General features: G+C 32.9%; 3 protein-coding genes across 10 annotated transcripts in view; 1 reads left to right on the forward strand and 2 right to left on the reverse strand.

Moving 5' to 3' along the window:
* Positions 1-1,835: 1,835 nt before the first annotated feature.
* LOC124947758 (uncharacterized protein PF3D7_1120600) lies at positions 1,836-5,524 on the reverse strand. 2 transcript variants are annotated; one of them, XM_047490346.1, is made up of 4 exons: positions 3,525-5,508; positions 2,762-3,439; positions 2,395-2,632; positions 1,836-2,289 (listed from the first exon to the last, which is right to left on the reverse strand). In XM_047490346.1, the coding sequence occupies exons 1-4, from the start codon at positions 5,240-5,242 to the stop codon at positions 2,026-2,028; spliced, it is 2,898 nt and encodes a 965-aa protein (XP_047346302.1). In that variant the 5' UTR covers positions 5,243-5,508; the 3' UTR covers positions 1,836-2,025. The 2 variants fall into 2 exon arrangements, with proteins under 2 accessions (XP_047346302.1, XP_047346303.1); XM_047490347.1 differs by lacking the exon at positions 1,836-2,289 and having other exon boundaries at positions 2,486-2,649; positions 3,525-5,524.
* Positions 5,525-5,878: 354 nt separating this feature from the next.
* LOC124947759 lies at positions 5,879-9,453 on the forward strand. Of its 4 annotated transcripts, XM_047490348.1 has the most exons (6): positions 5,879-6,325; positions 6,482-6,719; positions 6,774-7,224; positions 7,313-7,539; positions 7,603-7,684; positions 7,770-9,453. In XM_047490348.1, exons 1-5 carry the CDS (start codon positions 6,214-6,216, stop codon positions 7,682-7,684), a joined length of 1,110 nt encoding a protein of 369 aa, XP_047346304.1. In that variant the 5' UTR covers positions 5,879-6,213; the 3' UTR covers positions 7,770-9,453. The 4 variants fall into 4 exon arrangements, with proteins under 4 accessions (XP_047346304.1, XP_047346305.1, XP_047346306.1 ...); XM_047490349.1 differs by having other exon boundaries at positions 6,482-6,662; positions 6,768-7,224; positions 7,603-9,453; XM_047490350.1 differs by having other exon boundaries at positions 6,482-6,662; positions 7,603-9,453.
* Positions 9,454-9,769: 316 nt separating this feature from the next.
* The window catches only part of LOC124948012 (putative mediator of RNA polymerase II transcription subunit 26), a 102,419-nt gene continuing 93,489 nt past the window's right edge, over positions 9,770-18,699 (reverse strand). For all 4 annotated transcript variants that reach the window (XM_047491022.1, XM_047491020.1, XM_047491018.1 and 1 more), the window contains 7 exons: positions 15,439-15,686; positions 14,794-15,301; positions 12,957-14,691; positions 11,209-12,057; positions 10,897-11,063; positions 10,567-10,766; positions 9,770-10,419 (listed from right to left, as the gene is read on the reverse strand). In XM_047491022.1, coding sequence (XP_047346978.1) covers positions 10,384-10,419; positions 10,567-10,766; positions 10,897-11,063; positions 11,209-12,057; positions 12,957-14,691; positions 14,794-15,301; positions 15,439-15,686 — 3,743 coding nt within the window. In that variant the 3' untranslated portion in view covers positions 9,770-10,383. The remainder of the gene's footprint in view (positions 10,420-10,566; positions 10,767-10,896; positions 11,064-11,208; positions 12,058-12,956; positions 14,692-14,793; positions 15,302-15,438; positions 15,687-18,699) is intronic.

An 18,699-nucleotide genomic window follows, 5' to 3' on the forward strand; every position in this document is an offset into this window, starting at 1 on the left:
ATCCTTTATATATCTCGGGTGGGACCCATGGGTGGGGCCCATGGGTGAGGGCTTCTGTGCGGGTTGCTGTCTCAGCATCATATAGAACTGTTTCTCTTGTCTTATCTTTTTGGGGCTCTCTATTCTTCTCTTTCTGGGGCTCTCTTTTCTTTCTCCGGCTCTCGTTTCTATCTCATATTTTACACTTTTAATTATGTTTTCAATTATGTTATTAATATGTTATTTCTTTTTAATTATGTATTCTTAATATTTATTTATGTTGTTTCATTCTAATTATGTATTTAATTATGTGCTTAATTATGTGTTTATGTTTCTAATTATGTTTTTAATTATGTTTTTAATCTATTTTTATTAATTATTATTTATAAGCTTTAGGTGAGACCCACGGGATTGTGCATGCTGCTTCTCTTTTCATTTCTTTATCTAGGTCTCTTATCTACTTATATATATTTATTTTCTATTTGTATTTTATATATGTGTATGTATATTATTTTGTTTTATATATTTTTTTGTTCTTTTATTTTCTCTTTATCTTTTTCTTTTACAGGATAGGTCATCGAGGGACAGGTTCATCAGCGGCCGGATGATTCGTCGCATGGCAGGATTCATCATCGATTTCTACGCGCGAATACGGGAAGGATAGGAAGAACACTGGCGCGCGTGTCGGCGGGCACAGGTGTGGGTGTTCTCGGGCGCGATTATAATTCGTTTGATTGTTCGTACCGAAAACGCGAATTTAGAGTAGAGTCAACGTTTTTCTAACACTTGCGTGGGTGTTCGGGCGCGATCAAAGGTCCTACCGTGGACTTCGTTTGATTTCTTCGACATTTCGATGGGGGTACTTCGCGAATTTCGGCTTAACAGTAGAATCTACGTAATTATAACACACACGTGAGTGTCGCGACGCGATTAGTATTTCTAAGGAGTGCGCTTTGTTTGTTCGAAATTCGGAAAGCACGAATTCGGATGTGCTTAATAATCCGTTATGTCTGAAGTGGACGGTGCAAATGGTGGAGCTATCTGTAAGAGGTGTGTTGTAGCTAAGCTACGCATACCCTGTTAGTTAAGAAGCCAGTGCATTGAAGCGGAAAGGTATCGCGGATCGGTATCGCGAAACGCGGATTTTAGAGTAGAGTCACCGTCAGTCCGTGGGTCTCCACATGCAGCAACTTCCACGTAGTGAGACCTGGGTCGTTAATACTTGCAAAGTCGAATTGTAAATATTATAATGCAAGTATTATCGAGCGAATGGCTGCATATTTCAATTTATTTTCAAAATCTCTTCGAACTAATTTGGATTAAACGCTAAAGTATTAACACTTTACATTGCCAATAATACTTCTACAGGCAAATATAGATAAGATAATTTCTTTAAATTCACAAATTTATATATTAATTATCATATGTGTTAATTATATTTATTATTCTTTATACTTTTATCGTGAAACAAATGTATATCAACATTTTTAGAATGTTTAAACGTTTTAAACATGTAAATGACATTTGCGAATTTTTTAAAAAGTTTTATTTTTACGCATAGATTATTTTCAAAATATGCCAGATTTTTACGATCTTTTTCAAAGAAAATAAAACTTTTTTGAAAATTCATAAAAGTCATATCCTCGCTTATATCTTCATTTTAAAAATGAGATCTTGTTTATTAAAATCGTTTAAAAACTACATCTATACTTATTGTTGGCGTAAATCTTTATAAAGCCAGAGCTTTAATTATCATTCGTATATTATAAAATATCAAACAATTCGTCATTGATGAAAGTAAATACACATTATCATATAAAAGAGAAGGTATATTATATTATATGTAAACAAACGCATTAAATTTGGTATATGTATATATATATATGTATATAAAAAGTCGTTTATATCATTATTATAATATAAATACACAGAACATAACCAAAAATATTCTACTATATTAAGTAAATCATATATAATTTGTATAAAATTTGTATCATTTCCTGTCGCAATTATTTATAATTTGTACAATAAAGTTATAATATTATACTACTTTCTTTGATATTGTGTTGTTGATTGTAAGACACCAGTGGTAATCGAATCCAATACCCAACTTTCTTTCACACCATTTGCACCAATAATAATTTTTGCAGCCTGTGGACGCTCAGTAATTCTACCACCAGCAGCTTTTATAAGATCTTTTAAGATATGAGCAGGAGGTGTAGTACCATTTTCAACATGTAAGAATCCAGAAGTAACAAATAATTCTGGTACATAAGCCATTCCAAATAATTCCCGATCTTTGCGATTTTCCTAAACGAGGAAAAAAAAAAAGAAAAGGTAAACAAATTTAATCAATTATTTATATTAAAGATTAATTTATGTACTATTACAAAATTGCATTGCAAAATTGCTTACTTTTACTGCCTTTGAGAAATGTATCATTTCATAATCTTCTGGATTTAACCATCCATTATTTTCCAAAGATTTCAAAACCCACTCAAGTTTTACAAGCCAACAACCTCTTATTATACCATGCAATAAATTTAATGTACGCACTCCTGTGCTTACTACATGAGTTGTTCTACGTGTAACATTTGATTCGATTCTTGCCATACCAAGAGTTTTTACAATGCTCTTAATTAAATTTTTATCTCTGAAAAATAGTTGAATCTGTATATATTTTAATGTTTAGTAAGATTATTCAGACAAAATGTATTATACCATATTATCTATCAGTAGAAAAAATAAAAGTATAAAATAGAAAAAGGTCTTGTAAATTTACCCTTTTGAGAATCCCGTTACAACCATAATAATTTTTGGAGATTTATGAACTAACAATTGAGAAGTTTTTTTTCTAGTTTGAAATTCATTTAAAGAATTTCTATATTCGATAGTTTCACGTTGTTGGTCAGAATGTTTATGTAAATTTTCTAATTGCTTCAATATATCATTATCAACCATTTTTTTAATTACAATTTTTTTACTATTTACTTTTCTAGGCTTTTTACATTCATTTTTCGGCTTTAGATTGAAAGTACAATTATTTTCTGACGAATCATTATCTTTTTCTGTATTATTTGAGACATTACAAGTTTTTGCCCACAAATTTTGTTTTATCGTTCTTTTCTTTTTAAACTGTTTTTTCTTTTTTGTTATCAATGGTTCTTTCGGTGATAATGATTTTTCCATTGGGCTAAATGATAATTCAGAATTTTCACAAAGTGGCAATAATTTTTTTTTCTTTGGCTTAGAGCATATTACATTTACATTCGCCAAGCAATTATTCTTTATTTTATCTTCGCCAACTTCATGTTCTCTAAGAGAATCCTCTATAATTACTTCCTTGCATTTTTGTTTGTCTGAAGCTACTATAGGTGAATCATCTAAAATAATTGTATTATGTAAAATATCTTTTCCTTTCTCTGTACACGCGATTTTATGTGTTGTATGAATTTTACAACTGAAAAGAAAAGATTTTATGGTAATTAATTTCTATACAAATTAATATTTAACAATTATATAGTAAAGATATACTGTATGCTTACATGCATTGTTCATCTTTGGAATTACCAATACTTTTATTTTCTTTTTTAATATTGATATTACTTAATGCGTCAATTATATTAATAGAATCTTTGAATTTTGTATTACGTATTACTGTGTCACATTTTAATTGTGATTGAGGCACATTGTAAGGTGTACTTTCAATATAACTTGTAGAATCATCATTTCCATTTGTTATTTCATTATTGTATTGTGAATGTTTTCCTGATGTTCCTTGCCGTTTGGATCGTTGTTCTTCATTATAAGACGTTCTATGTTTATATGTAGAATTTAAAGATGTATTTACTTGTAACGAACTACGATTATTAATTATACTTTCCTGTTCACTTTCATTATCCACAGAAGTATTTACATGTAAAGATGATTCGAGCTCATCAGTGCTATCTTTACTTTTATCAATTGTGGATTTAATATTTTCATTTTTTTCTGTATTACGTTGACTAGATTGAAGTATTGTATTTGTTGTTTTCATCATAGTTTCACATAGATTCATTATAGTTTCTTTATCTGATATGGAAGTTGTTTGATTTATCTTTTCTTTTGTCCTTTGATCCTCAGATTCTTTTTTATTTCCAATTTTGCTATTATCGATTACATTTGCTTTTTCAATACAGGTATTACTTTGTTCCCAGACATTTACTTGAACAGCTGTTAATTCCCTGGACATAAGTTTTGGATTTCTTTTACGTCTCTCATTATTAATATTATGTTCTTCAATAAATTTGTTATTGTTACCACCCAATTCATCATTATATGTGGAACAAAAAATTGGTGTACCAATTGATTCAATGTCATCATTTAAAGTACTTAAGCTTGATAAAGTTTTTTGACTCAAATCTTCTTCTAAATTACATTTTGTTTTAGTTTTAGAAAGATTTTTTAATGAAAGTTTTGATATACGATGTCTTTTATGATTACCAGATATTATAGGACTACTTTTATAATTTAAATTTGTAGAAGATAATTGTTCCAAATTATTTGTTGATTTATGATTTTCTTCTGTTACAGTCTTAACAATTTGAGGGTTGAGAATATCATTGTTTCCAAATAGCCTTCTTTTTGTTATTTTTGATTTATCTGTTGATTCATTAACATTACAAGTTTTATTAACAGGTGTAGAAAAGATACTTAACTTATCATTATGAGTATTATTTTGTATATTTGTAACTTCATCCGTTGCAATCCGAGGTTGATCTATAATATTCTGAGAGCTAGTAATTAATACTTTATCATTTTGATTTTGTAAAACTAAAGTTGTCTTTATAGCACATTCATCTTGCTTATTAAATATTTCTCTGGTTTTATTTAATATTGCATTTTTTAGCTTCTCACAAGTTGTATCAGTTTTTTTAATATGTTTAATATCAATAATACGCACTCTAACGTTTCGTAATAATTTATCTTCTTTGAAAGAACTTGTGTTATTTATTTCATTTATATTAGACGTTTTGAAAGAATTTTTCTCAGGCTTTTGTTTCCTTTTCAATTCTTTATCATCTTTATCATATGATTGTATCAGATTATTACACTTGATTGTATCTGATTCATTGTTCTTAATCTGTGTTTTTCTAAGAGAGCCATTACCTGAATCCGTTAAGTTTGCATAACTTAAATTAACTGCTAATGAACTACGACGATACTTCGGGCTACTTTCTTCTTCAGAATTTATATTGATAGTTTTTCTCTTGCTGGAACTCATAATTGCAACATAATACTTATTTATATCAAACAAATATGAACATGATATATCCTCATTATAGTAATGTATACTCGATGGATGATTATAATTCAAATGATATAATAAAAATAATTATATGTATTAGTACTTATTATGTATATATATATATATATAAATATATTATTTCATGAACAATAATTGCACATTTTGTACTGTGCAATAACACTGTATTTGTATGACAACGAACTACCCGCCATTTTGAATGGTCGTCATTAAATAGAAGTTTGTCATTTGATCCCATTCTTATGGCAGCGATTGATTTTGACCATTTGAATATTGTTTTCATATCATTCATCGAGACAAATGAAGAAATTTTAATAATCACCATTTAACAATTTTATATGATCTATTAAAAACTTCCTTCATACTCATATATTCCTTCATGAAAAATTATATTTTCAATATGATATTTCTTTAATAAAATATTTATCAGAAAATACAACAATAATATTTTGTATCTTATCTTGATTAGGATAGTATAAAATAGTACGAAAGTGTTAGTAAAATTTACTGTTAGTTTGTTTCGAATGACGTCATATCGTACCGATATTAAGGCCAGTAACCACCAATCAGATAAGTTCCCGCCATTTTCCGTTGTACTCTAACGTGAATTCTCTATCCGATAATAAATAAATTTTGAAAAGGTACTATATCAATCTTACTCTTATAAAAGTGCAAATATTGGGATATTTATTAAATCAAATTTCACGTTATTTTTTACGTTACGATTAAGAAAGATAGATATTAACGTAACACATGAAAAAACGTCACATTATTGGTTTTATGAAAGAGAGACGATCGTGAAAGGTGTGTGTATGTAGAGTAAGATCAAAATTGATATGGTGAATTAAATTGGAGAAAAGAAAAAGTTTGTCTTGTGTAACTTTAAAAAAAGTTTTAAAATAAACATTTTATTGCATCGTTGATGCATAATGAACACTCCAACTAGAGAATTTTTAAGAAGACCAGACGGTTCCCGTAGAAGATCTGCACGTCAAGCTTTAGCAGTCATTCCTAACGTCCCGGGTATGACATTTTCACCAGGTATATCTATAATATTTTTATTTAATAATATTTATTATATTAATTGTAGGAAATAAAAAGAGATATTTATATTGTACTTTTTTTATTAAAAGTAAATTATACAAATCCTTTGTATCTATGAAAGGATGGTATCCATTTTTATTATGCTTTTATTAGGAGAAATTCTTCCTATTGAACATAATACAATGGACAATGTAATGAATAGTCGGCATACCGCAGATTCTTGGAGTCAAGCTCCTAGTCCTGATGAACTTGTTATTCAGAAACGTGGAAGACGACGAAGGACTATAGTTTGGTCACCAGATTTAGATGCCTGCAAGCGTGACAGCTTATTAAGGTTAATCTCAATTAGCAGCTTATTAATGTTTATCTCATTGTTTTTGAGATATCAAAGGTATAAACAAATAATATAAGGAAAATGAATGAAAGAATATTGTTTTAGTTTAAGTTCTAGGGATCGAACTCCAGTAAAAAGTCCATCAAAGTCAACTATGATATTAAGAAGTACACCTAGAAAAAGATTATCACTTGGTGACTCAAATGAGTCTAGATTTACAGTATCTGAAAAAAAAAGGAGGACACCTTCGAAATCTATGAGCGTGATTGATACTTCAATGCAGAAAAAGTTTAATGGAAATTTAGTAAATGGATTACGAGGTCTTAGCCATGAACAATTGGTCAAACTTATTACAGATATAATATCTATGCAAGAAGATGGTAATCTACGCGAAGATGAAAAATTAAAGGATGTTTTTATGAATAAAATGCCAATGGCAGATATACAACCACTGAGAGAAAAACTTTGTAATTTAAGGCAAAATATCTATGCTAGTCTTGTTTCCTCGAATGCAGAGGACTGTGCGTATAGTCGTGCATACATACACTTAGACACATTTCAGGTTGAAACTTTATTATTCAAATATCTAATGGAACTATTAAATGTTAATCATTTATTTTATCAAAATTATCCTTCGTTTATTTTTATAGAAAGCAGTAATTGATCAAGGAAAAAGACTTTTGGAATCACAACATTGGTCATCTTTGATACAATATGTTTTTGTAGCATGGAATATAACTAAAGAATTACCTGAATGGGAAAGTCAAGGTTTAGATAATACGAATTATAAATGTTTCAAAAATTTAGCATTATTTTGTAGACGCGCGTTAACAGAAGGATGCTTTAATTTATCTACATTGAATTTGTACAGAGAAAGGTAAGATAGATGAAATGTATTATTATCTTTCAATTTGTTATATACATTTTATTATTATTTTAGATTGGAAACCATGGTGAAAGATTGTGAAGAAATAAATGGTTGTTTACAGCTGCTGAAAGAAATCAATCCGGTTATTGTCTAGGTATATTTAAATAATGATAAATTTACATACCCCTTAAGTGGACAAGAACGTTGAAGTTAATTGAGAATTATTCATTTGTTTACAGCGTCGTAGTATTATTTTCTTATATATTATTTAATATAATAATTTATATAAATAGAGAAAAAGATGAAGGAGTATATCATCGTGATAAAAATCGAGTGTCTTTTCATTATTGTGTCAAGATTTGTTGGTAAGTTTGTCCAGCAATTTTGTTGCTATAATAGATCTATATATATATATATATATATATATATACATATATACATATATATATATATATATATATATATATATACATACATACATACATATATATATTTTTGTTAATATATACATCTATTTTTATAACATTATTATACACTTCATTGACTTCGACTGAGATCTTACGCATCTGAAATGCTTATCGCGAATGAAACAATCTCTATAAATTATTAGCTTAATTAAATATTTTCTTAAGTAATTAAATTTCATGGAACAGATTTTATGAGTTATTACTAAGTTGTTCGTTCCATGTAAAGTAGACAGAATCTAAAATTCACGATTTTGAAATTATTGACGTTCATATAGTTTTATAAGTATGAAAAGAGTAAATGCTATTTATAAATGATGTATTGGTATAAGTGTGATCATTCTTCCTTTTTTTTTCTTTTTTTTCTTTTTTTTTTTTTTTTTTGTTTTGTTTTTTCTTTCTTTTTGTCACATATAATATTTTACATACGCATGTAAAATTTTGCATGTCAGTTAAAATGTGAAAGTATCGTTTGTTTCATATATTACGTCAATGCATTGAAATACTCAATTTCTATAATTTTATGATGATACATATGCGGAGATTAATTAATAATTATTAATCTTATCCTATATCAATCTATATAAATGTGAAGAGTGATAGGAACCTGGATTAAATTTATTAAAAACAATTTTTTTATTCGTCATATATATCATATATTCTTACATAATATATCTGTTATTACTTCTGAAAAAGGCACATACTTTATTAATTAGTAATCATCAGAAATTTTCTTTTAAAGGCCTATGTCAGGGCCAAAACGAGACATTTATATTTAAGGATTATAACAACATGCTTATAGAAATTTTCTGATGTAGCAGTAAAATCTCTCTATTCTATTAGAATATTGCATCATGATTTTGAGATTCTTCTGAACTACTAATGGTATACGTTTTAAAATGGAATTTTATCAATCACACATAATATTTATTCTACCTTGCATTCAATATTCTTTCCACCTCGTACGTACTTACACACTGGTCATTTTTATGTCTATCTTGGCAAGACTATATTACACCGTACTATCGAAACATTTTCAAAATCCGAGATTATTTATTTTTAATCGGATCGTGAAAATGTCTGACACGAATTAAATGTAACAGGTCTCGCAACAAGAATCTGATTTCATCTAAACATAGATATTTAGGTGAAACAAATTAATGAGAATAGGCACGTGATTATTAAGTACAGAAAACATATTGTTCGGAACATGCGTATCTTGAATATTTCCGCGTGATATATACGAAGAGAGTTGTAATTTCTTAAAAGTGTCCTTATTTAGATAAAGGCGAATTATATTAGACTTCGTCTCTCTCGACGGTGAATTTTCATGCGTGCGTCGTGCGTGCGTGCATGCGTGCGTGCGTATGTTTGTATGTGTGTGTGTGTGGTGTGTGTTCGTGTATGTTTGTATATGTGTATCATAGATTAGAAGATTAAAACGAGTCGTTAAGAAACACATGTAGCATTTTTGTACTTTATCTTAAAGGAACTGATGCTAAACTACGTATGAAGAAAAAAGATTTCACTAAGTACATGAAAAACACTGTAAAAAGGAAAGCATTGGAAAAATTGTTTCATTAAAAATTATTGTATAACGTTCAGTGACATCACAAAAATTGAAATATTATATTTATTATTTACTAGGATAAAAATTAAAATCATCATTTTCATTTCATCAAAATACATTTATGTATGTTTGTCGGTGTATTTGCATTTTTTCTTTTCTTTTTTTTTTTTCCTTTTTTTCCTTTTTTCCCGCCCCCCCCCCCTTGTTTTTCTTTTAAATATTAGTCACGTATAATAATAAAAAAAGAAAGAAAGAAAAAAAAAAAATGCAATCGAGAAAACAAAATACGAGACGAGTGTATTTAAACGAGCGCATAACACATATACACCCGTTGCCACTAAATACTTGTATGCTTTACAATATTTCCTTTTCTTTTCTTTTTCTTTTTTCCTTTCTCATAAAATATAGAAGATACGATCTCTCTCCATGTCTCTCTTGTTACATAACGTATTGTAACATCATTTTACACTTTCATATGTAAACGTCGAGAGATTTGTCAATAAAAATAACTTACACGTTAATCCCACGAGCGCGCGCTGTGGCGCATATTTTACACGCTTTTGTGTGTATGTGTGTGTGTGTGTGTGTGTAGGTGTGTGTAGGTGTGTGTGTTATTTTTTTTTTCCCTTAAAAAATATAGAAAAATTATACAGAATTTTGTATTCCTTTTTCTTTCGGACGAGATAACACGCAATTAAATAAAACGACATTGGTAATGTGTGACAATGGACTACGATACTTAATAAGATAAAGCTGCAGATCGAATACTGTGATAATGAATTATTAGCGGATATTACGAATGATGCGGCATGACGTGCCTCAGTCCGTTTTCGTTGGTTGTACTCTAGGATACAGCTGTAACAGGCAAATATAATATAAAATTAGACACACACACACACATATATATATATATATATATATATATATCAGAGTAAACAAAAAATATTAACTAATATGATTGTCTAATGAATATATAATAATATTTTCTTAAATATCACTTACACCCAGTAAGTTCCGAGGTACATAGCCCTCCTTGTGTCCAAGTTTGCTCCACCACCATTCTCTTTCGTTATCGTCACCCTTACGAAGCACGACCAAAGAGTCACCATTTTTTAAAGAAAGTTCATCACTATGTTGCGCCTCGTAATCAAAGACCGCATATACTTGACCGTTATTCATAATCCCTAGTTTCTCCTGTACACCTGTGACAAAATTTATGCCGATTAATCCGCTAATTAATCCGCTAATTAATTCGTTAATAAAATATTTCCCAATTAATCTGCTTTTTCAAACGACGAAACAAAACATAAATTGATTAATATTAATACTAACTGTATAAATACTCTGAACATCCGTCAAAGCCTTCCTCATCTTCCTCGCATTTTTCTGCGGCCGTTTCGTGATCCGAAAGTGTTGTTGCAAAAATACACGCACCGTGTTCAACTAAAAATCTCACCATAGAGAGATTGTTGCAACTCGCGGCACAGTGAAGCGGTGTCCTATGAAAATGAACAACAATGTATGTACGAAAACAAAAACAAAAACAAAAAGAAAAAACAGAAGAAGAAAGAGAATGAAGAATTGTATAAATAGTAAAAGAAATGAAAAATGTTTGGAAACAATAAGAACGAAAATTAAGATTACCATCCGTCGCTATCTTGGGCATTAACATCGCAACCAAATTCGACGAGAAATTTGACGATCTCAAGATGACCCGCGCATATGGCATTGTGAAGCGCGGTTATGCCCTCGTCATTGGCCGAGCTTGGATTGGCGACCTCTTTGGCGGTTTTCTTCACGAGTTCGAGCTCACCTTCTAGGCTAGCGTCCAAAAGTAATGCAAGTGGATCGAAGGAAACTCTTCTCGATAGATTCGCTTTCCCTGTACTAGACTTCAGATTACCTTTTTTTCTTCTCATCACTTCGGACGTCTTACCGTCTATGTCTAATTCTAATCTACGTTCCGCGTCGCTTTTTAATTTCGGTTTATCCTCGATGTTGATGATGTTCAATGCATCAATAATATCGGACTCTTCTAATTTTTCATTTCCAATTACGTCCTCACCGATGATCGCATTATTTTTCTTACAATTACTGTCCGTCGTGTCAATTATTTGCTGAGATTGCTGTTGTTGTTGTTGCTGCTGCTGCTGCTGCTGCTGTTGTTGTTGTTGCTGCTGTTGCTGCTGTTGTTGTTGCTGTTGTTGCTGTTGCTGTTGTTGTTGCTGCTGCTGTTGCTGTTCAGGTTGCATGAGGTCCGCTGGTATTTCAGTTTCCGGAAAAAGAAAAGCCGGGGGCATTTCAATACGTCGATTTATCGACACGTGAACGTTCGATTTTGCATATCGCAGTTTCGGCTGTTCCGAAATCGGTGCCTTCTTCAACGTCAACGGACGTGCCTTAATAATTTGATGATTACTAAGCTGAGAGTCCGTTGGTGATTCCGGTGGTTCCGATGTAGGAATAGGTGGTATATCCTCCTCTTTGTCGTTTCTGAAAAGTATGAATATTAACAGATACAAGAAAAGAAAAAGAAAAGAAGAGAACAATAAAAAAATTACCGACTAGCTACCTACAAGCTTTAAGAATTTTATTATAGACGGCGTTAAAAAAAAAAAAAAAAAAAAGAAGAAAAGATTGTGCGAAATCTGATTTTCTCTTTTTTTTTTTCCTTGTATGTTCAAGCAGTATTTGTTTCAAATGTTATAAGCGATTGTCTTTCGTGAGAACAATACTCGTTTAGGAAAAGATGCACGATCACTCGATCAAAAGTATCAATGACCTTTCTTCGTTGCTTGCTGTGTTCGAAAAGGTTTCAAGATAAGGAGAAAGTAATAGTTTCGCCCCCCCCCCAAAAAAAAAAGAAAAAAAAAAGAAAAATAAAGAAATAAAAAATAAAAAAAAAAAAAAGTAAGAAAAAGGAAAAGCAAGAAAGAAAGATGACAAAGAATACAAAAAGATTTCTAAAGTATCACCGATCACACTTTGATACCCTGTGACTTTATCAATCAGAGACCTCGCGGGAACTAAGCGCACGTCTGTTGTCTCTTCGCTACACTCGTCGTTCTATTTCGGTGTCTATTATTCGAGACAGGCTTCACTCGATTCACTCTCGCCAAATCGATCGTGGACTAATTAACATTTATAATTAACCCCCGTGTTAATTGTTTCGTCTTGTTCTTCGCTGGATAAGATGGTTTCTTTTCTTTTTTTTTCCTCTTTCTGTCTCCCTCTCTCTTCTATTCTCCTTTTTGTTAATCGTATATATATATATATATATATATATATATATATATATATATTATTTTTCGTTTATAAAGATTGTAACATTACAATAAAAAGATAAAATTAAAAAAAAAAAAAAAAGAAAATGTAGAAATGTAAAGACATACCTTGCACCGACAGTAACAACAACGGCGGTCTTACAATCGTTGAGTACGTCCGAAGTTACATCGATTTTTTCGTGATGAGTCAGCCTAGGTGGTGGATTGGGTTTGCTCGGTTTTGGAGGTAACGCAGGTTTAATCTTGTCTTCCGCTCTCATTTCGTTCAAATTCTTTCTCTCATTCTCATTCTTTAACCTTTCAAACTCGAATGGCTTTTCTGATAACTTGCCTGGCGGTTCGAACTTGACGTTATGATCGTGTTTCATCGTCGTGCTCTGTTCGTATTTCGAAGATGCCGATTCGAACTTATTTTGTCCTGACTCGTATTTCTGACTCTGTTCTTGCTTAAATTGTTGAGGATTGCTCGTTACCTCGTGCTTGAAAGACGGATTACCGTGTTGCTCGTATTTGACCGACGTTCGACTTTCGTGCTGGTCGTGCTTGTATTGCTGCGAGGATTGACCGGAATCGTATTTTGCATTGTGATGTTGCTCGTGCTTCGATTGTCCATTATCGTGTTTCTGATCATACTTCACCGAAGATTGTACGTTGCTCGTCTGATCGTGTTTACCACCAGTTTGGTCGTACATCTTTGACGACTGACTTACTTGTTGATCGTATTTCATTTGTTGTTGACTATCGTATTTAAAGAGATTCCCTTCGTATCTGATTTGTTGTTGTTGCTGTTGTTGCTGCTGCTGCTGCTGCTGCTGTTGCTGCTGCTGCTGCTGTTGCTGTTGTTGTTGTTGTTGCGGCTGTTGCTGTTGCTGCTGCTGCTGCTCGTGTTTTGATGGCAAGACGTGTTCGAATTTATCCTGTACTTTCGTAGGTTCGAATTTGTTTTTATTATCGTTTTGAGATTCGTTTTGATTTTGATTGTATCGTTGAATATTCGAATTATTAGTTAGAGTTGCTCCACTAGGTGTGGCGTGAACGCTCGCCACGAGATTCGGTGAATTTTGGGCTTGATAGATCGTTGACGAAGATACGTGAGCAACGTTTGTTTGACCGGTGTTGTGTTGTTGTTGTTGTTGTTGTTGTTGTTGTTGTTGTTGCTGCTGCTGCTGTTGCTGCTGCTGTTGTTGTTGATTACTTCCATAATTGTGCCTCAACGCGTAATTAGATTCTTGAGTGGAACCGACGTTTCCTTGTGCCGTTTGATTCGCCTGTTGCTGATTGTTGTTGGTTGACCCGCTTAAACCCACAAAGTTCTGGGTTGTCGAGTGAGCTCGTCCTATGAGGCTAAGCGTCTGTGGCATCACAGGATTGATCTTAGTCGAGGAAGTTTGATATATTAAAGATTTAACAGGAAAACTTGGTGCCACGCTCGACACCGGCTTTTGATGAGTCTGTAGATTTCGATGATTATGGGTTTGTGTGATGGACGGCGCTGAGCCGAGACTGGAGGTCGAGGAACTCGTTGAATTGTACTGCTTCGTTTGAGAATTACCATGTTGTGCCTGTTGTTGTTGTTGCAATTGTGATTGCTGGGGATGGGCATGAATCCTAAAGTTCTGTGACAAATTTTCCTGAGTGAAGTTATTATGGGTCGAGGCGATGAGATTGTTATTGCTATTATTATTGTTGTTGTTATTGTTGTTGTTGTTATTATTGTTGTTGTTGCTGCTGTTCATGTTGTTATTGTTGTTGCAGTTTCCCTGCAAATTGGCAGTCTGGTTACCAAGATTTTGATTGTGCTGCTGTTGTTGCTGTTGATTCGATCCAAGGGGTTGCGACTGACCTGGAAAGTCATATGTAATCGTTTATCGGATGGGGAAAAGGGATGGGACGTAAGGCAAATGACGTTTGAAAGAAAAGTGAAATTATTTCGAGGAAAACCGACCTTGTATGTGCGATTGCGACTGGCTATGGGCGATTTGATGACCGAATTGTTGAAAGGCCGTCCTCTGTCCGAGTTGGGAGGCGCTCGCGCTGTGCTGTATTTTGTTTTTGTTGACGTCGTCCTCGACGGCCTTGAAGTTCACGGTGAACTTAGTGTTGTAAGGTAGCGTCTGATACTTCGGATCATTTTTGTTCAGATTAAAGTCGTTGTCGTTCGGTATGTGCGAATAGGGTTCGATGGCGGCGATGTTTCCGGTGGGTCTCGCTTTACTGCCGGCATTAAAATCAAGCTTGGATTCTGGAAAACCGGTGTTCGTCGTAGCGTTCGTTCGATTCGTCGAACCAAGTTGTTGGCTAAGACGTTGATTCAATGCTCTTTTCCGTTGTAAACGACCCTGAAGTTGCGCTATCCTCGCGTCTATAGACGCCATTTCTGCTTGTCTCTGAGCCAGTGCTAATCTCTGCTGAGAGACTACTTGATTTTGTTGCTCGTTCATCTTGTTGCGATACTGCGTGGAACGATTGGAAATGATTTTTACGTTACGTTACGTTACATAGAGAGAGAGAGTCATGTTAAAGATCGAAAGAGAATAAATCGTGTGTATCCTTTATTGGGATCTTTTTGGAAAATCGAAAAACAACTTACCATAAGTTCCCTTCTGAGTTTTTCGAGCTCAGCACTGGCTGGCGTCGGCAAGTGTCCCGCGGCGATACCACCGGCTCCGGTACCGGCGACGCCACCGCCACCACCGACGCCCGTTCCGGTGCCACCGCCGTTCTGACGACCCCGTAACTCCTCCAATTGTCGCGTCAGCTCTTCGACCTTCGCCACCGCCAGGGAGAGCTCCTTTTCCTTTTCATTGAACAGCGCTCTTATGCAGTCCAGATCCGAGGCTGTAAAGAAATGTAAAAGAAGCGTTTCAAATCTCTTTCTCTCTCTCGTTCTCTCTCTCTCTCTCTCTCTCTCTTTCTTTTTATCTCTTTTTTTCTTTTTTTCCCTTACCCTTTCAAGATCGCATCATCATTATCATTTTATCGTGTCGTACTTTTCTAAGCCCTCATTTCCTATTTGATAACGCCATTCATCATCATCATGACGATAACAATTTACACGATCGATAAATTGTTAATTAATGGAAGAAATAAAGGTGCGAAAAAGGAAAAGGATAGAAAAGAATATAATTAAAAGAGAAAAAACAATTAAGAAAAGAACGAACTTCGTTCTTTCCTATTTTCCGAAGTGAAGCTGACTTCGTTTCCTCTTGTCTTCCCTCCTTCCTTCCTTCCTTTTTCCCCTCTTACTCTCTAACTCCGGAATTAAGTCTTTCACTCTCTTTCTCTTTTTCTCTCTCTCTCTCTCTCTAGCTCTCTCTCGCTCTCTCTCTCTCTTTCTCTCTCACGTTTTACGCGCGTTAGATAGGACTAAATGTACACACAACGAGCTCTCTCAGTCCAATTTCACGATTTACTCTCTACGTTGGTACAATGTACCCAACATAAGCCAGTTTGCCGCATTGAAACCTCAGATTTAATGAAAAACGATGCCATCCAATAGTCCGTTCCACTATTTCTTTTTTCCTCATCCTCTTACCTATTTTCAAATTTATGTTTGGAATCGTCTATACGAGGTCAATCAAACGGGGAAAAAAAAAAAAATATTTACGTGTTATAAGATCGATCTGACAGATCACTCGAGGATCCCATATTGTCAAGCTCTGATCATTGGATTTTTTGTTAAACGTTTAAACTATTGTTTTAATTTCGCGATATTTTATTATTTTTACAATTTTCTTTTTTTTTTTCTTTTTTTTTTTGTACGATTTTAATTTTACAATGCGATAATGATCGTTCCGCCTTGAAAAATATTTTTTATCACTGTGTTAAAACTGAAAAATCCTTTCTTTTCATCATTATCGTTTTATTCTTCTTAAATGTTGTTTTCATATTATCAAATTCTGATCACAATTATTAAGAATTTGAATAATCTAATTATTACACAACGATAAGATCGTTCATCTTGAAAAAATTTTTCGATCAAAGACACACCGTTATTAAAATTGATATGATCTCTTCGTATGAACTTTTCGTATTTATTATTCCTAAGAATTTACATATTATCAAAACTTTATAATATTATACTCTGTTAAGAATTTAACATTTCCTTTTTTTTTTCTCTTTTTTTTTTTTTTTTAAATTTTACATACCGACAAGATCACTCATATTAAACATTCTTTATCAAGGCCGCACCGAAGAAACTGAAAAGTCTTTAAAGTTTTCGTTTACGTTCACGTTTTCGTTTCCGTTTTCGTTTTACTTTTCTTCTTCTTCTTCTTCTTCTTCCTCTCTTTTTCGACGAAAAGGATTTGAGTTTCGATATCGAGAGAATGATAAAAGTCGAGTTTCTTTCTCAAAGATCGCGGGTCAGCCTGCTGACGTTCGAGGTATGCGAGCACACGTGTGGCAAATTCGAAGGAAACTGTTGAATAAGCCAGACACGTGTACTCGAAAAGCCTCAGCAGCGTCAAAGTACGTGCCAAAAGCTCTTACGCACAAACTTTACTTCTCTTTTCTCTCTCTTTCTCTCTATTTCTCTCTCTCTCTCTTTTTCTCTCTCTCTCTCTCTTCTCTATCTTCGAGTTACTTCGAGTGAGAGAGTAGGTCAAAGATCTTACGTCGGTTTTGTGCTTTTGCCAGCTTCATGACCAGGGTTGACCGTAAAAGTTTTTGCTTAAGGAAATGCAACGACGATTTGTCTCGAAATCATTCTACTATTTTATTATTCTTCCATGTCAAACGATTCTCATCTTTTCAATAGAAACAAAATCTAGTCTAAAGGATTCCTAAGAGATTAAAACGCAACTAAGAGAATTAAACTTTAACTTACGACAATTCTTGTCAATCTTTTTTTGTTTCTTTTTCGTTTTCTCAATAATTTTTTAAATAATCCCGATAGTATATATCCGAAGAAGAAACTTGGCCTTGACTTGATATACCCATTGAGATAGATAGATAGATAAATTAGATAGATAGATAGATAGATAGATAGAGAGAGAGAGAGAGAGAGAGAGAGAGAGAGAGAGAGAGAAAGAGGAAAGAAATGATGATGAATGGATTAATTCGATTAGTTCACGTGCAAACTTCGGAAACCATCTATGAGATTCTATTCACAGTTAGTTCAACCTCTAACTGTTCCTCGTTTGGATAGATAAGACAAAAGATAAAACTTTTAGGATTTAATGGAGGCAAGAATGAAGGAAAAGATCGATCAATGTGTGTTTCAAGATACGTTGGACTATCGTGTAAATTCTCTTGATATCGTGACAAAAGATTCACCGCGACTAGAACAACGGAAATATCAGGATTCTATGCGATGCGACGGTATAACCACGGATGCGGAAGAAATGAAAACGATAAAGGCAAGAGAACAAAACAAAGAGAGAGAGAGAGAGAGAGAGAGAGAGAGAGAGAGAAAGAGAGATGTATATGTGTGTGTGATTTCTTAACGTGTTACATATACGTATATACTATTTACATTTTGATGCATAACGCGAAGGTGTACGGTTCAACGAACGAATCGTTTTCAAAAAGGCAGAAAAATTGCAGTTTTAAAGATACAAAAATAAAGATCGCTCTTTCCACATCGAATAGTAAAATAGTATTCAATCTGATTTTCAATTCATATTAAAAACGATAAAGTAAAAATCGATACGATTCAACGGGATATTGCTTTTCGATTTATTTTTCACGTTTTATTTCTATTTTCACGATATTATAATAATAATAATAATAATAATAATAAAGAGATGATAATAATGATGACGATGATGATAATGATAATGATAACGATAACGATGACGGTGACGATGATGATAATAATAATAATGAGTAACGATGAAATATTATTATT

Source organism: Vespa velutina, chromosome 3 (assembly GCF_912470025.1).
Source record: "Vespa velutina chromosome 3, iVesVel2.1, whole genome shotgun sequence".
Taxonomy (NCBI): Eukaryota; Metazoa; Arthropoda; class Insecta; order Hymenoptera; family Vespidae; genus Vespa; species Vespa velutina.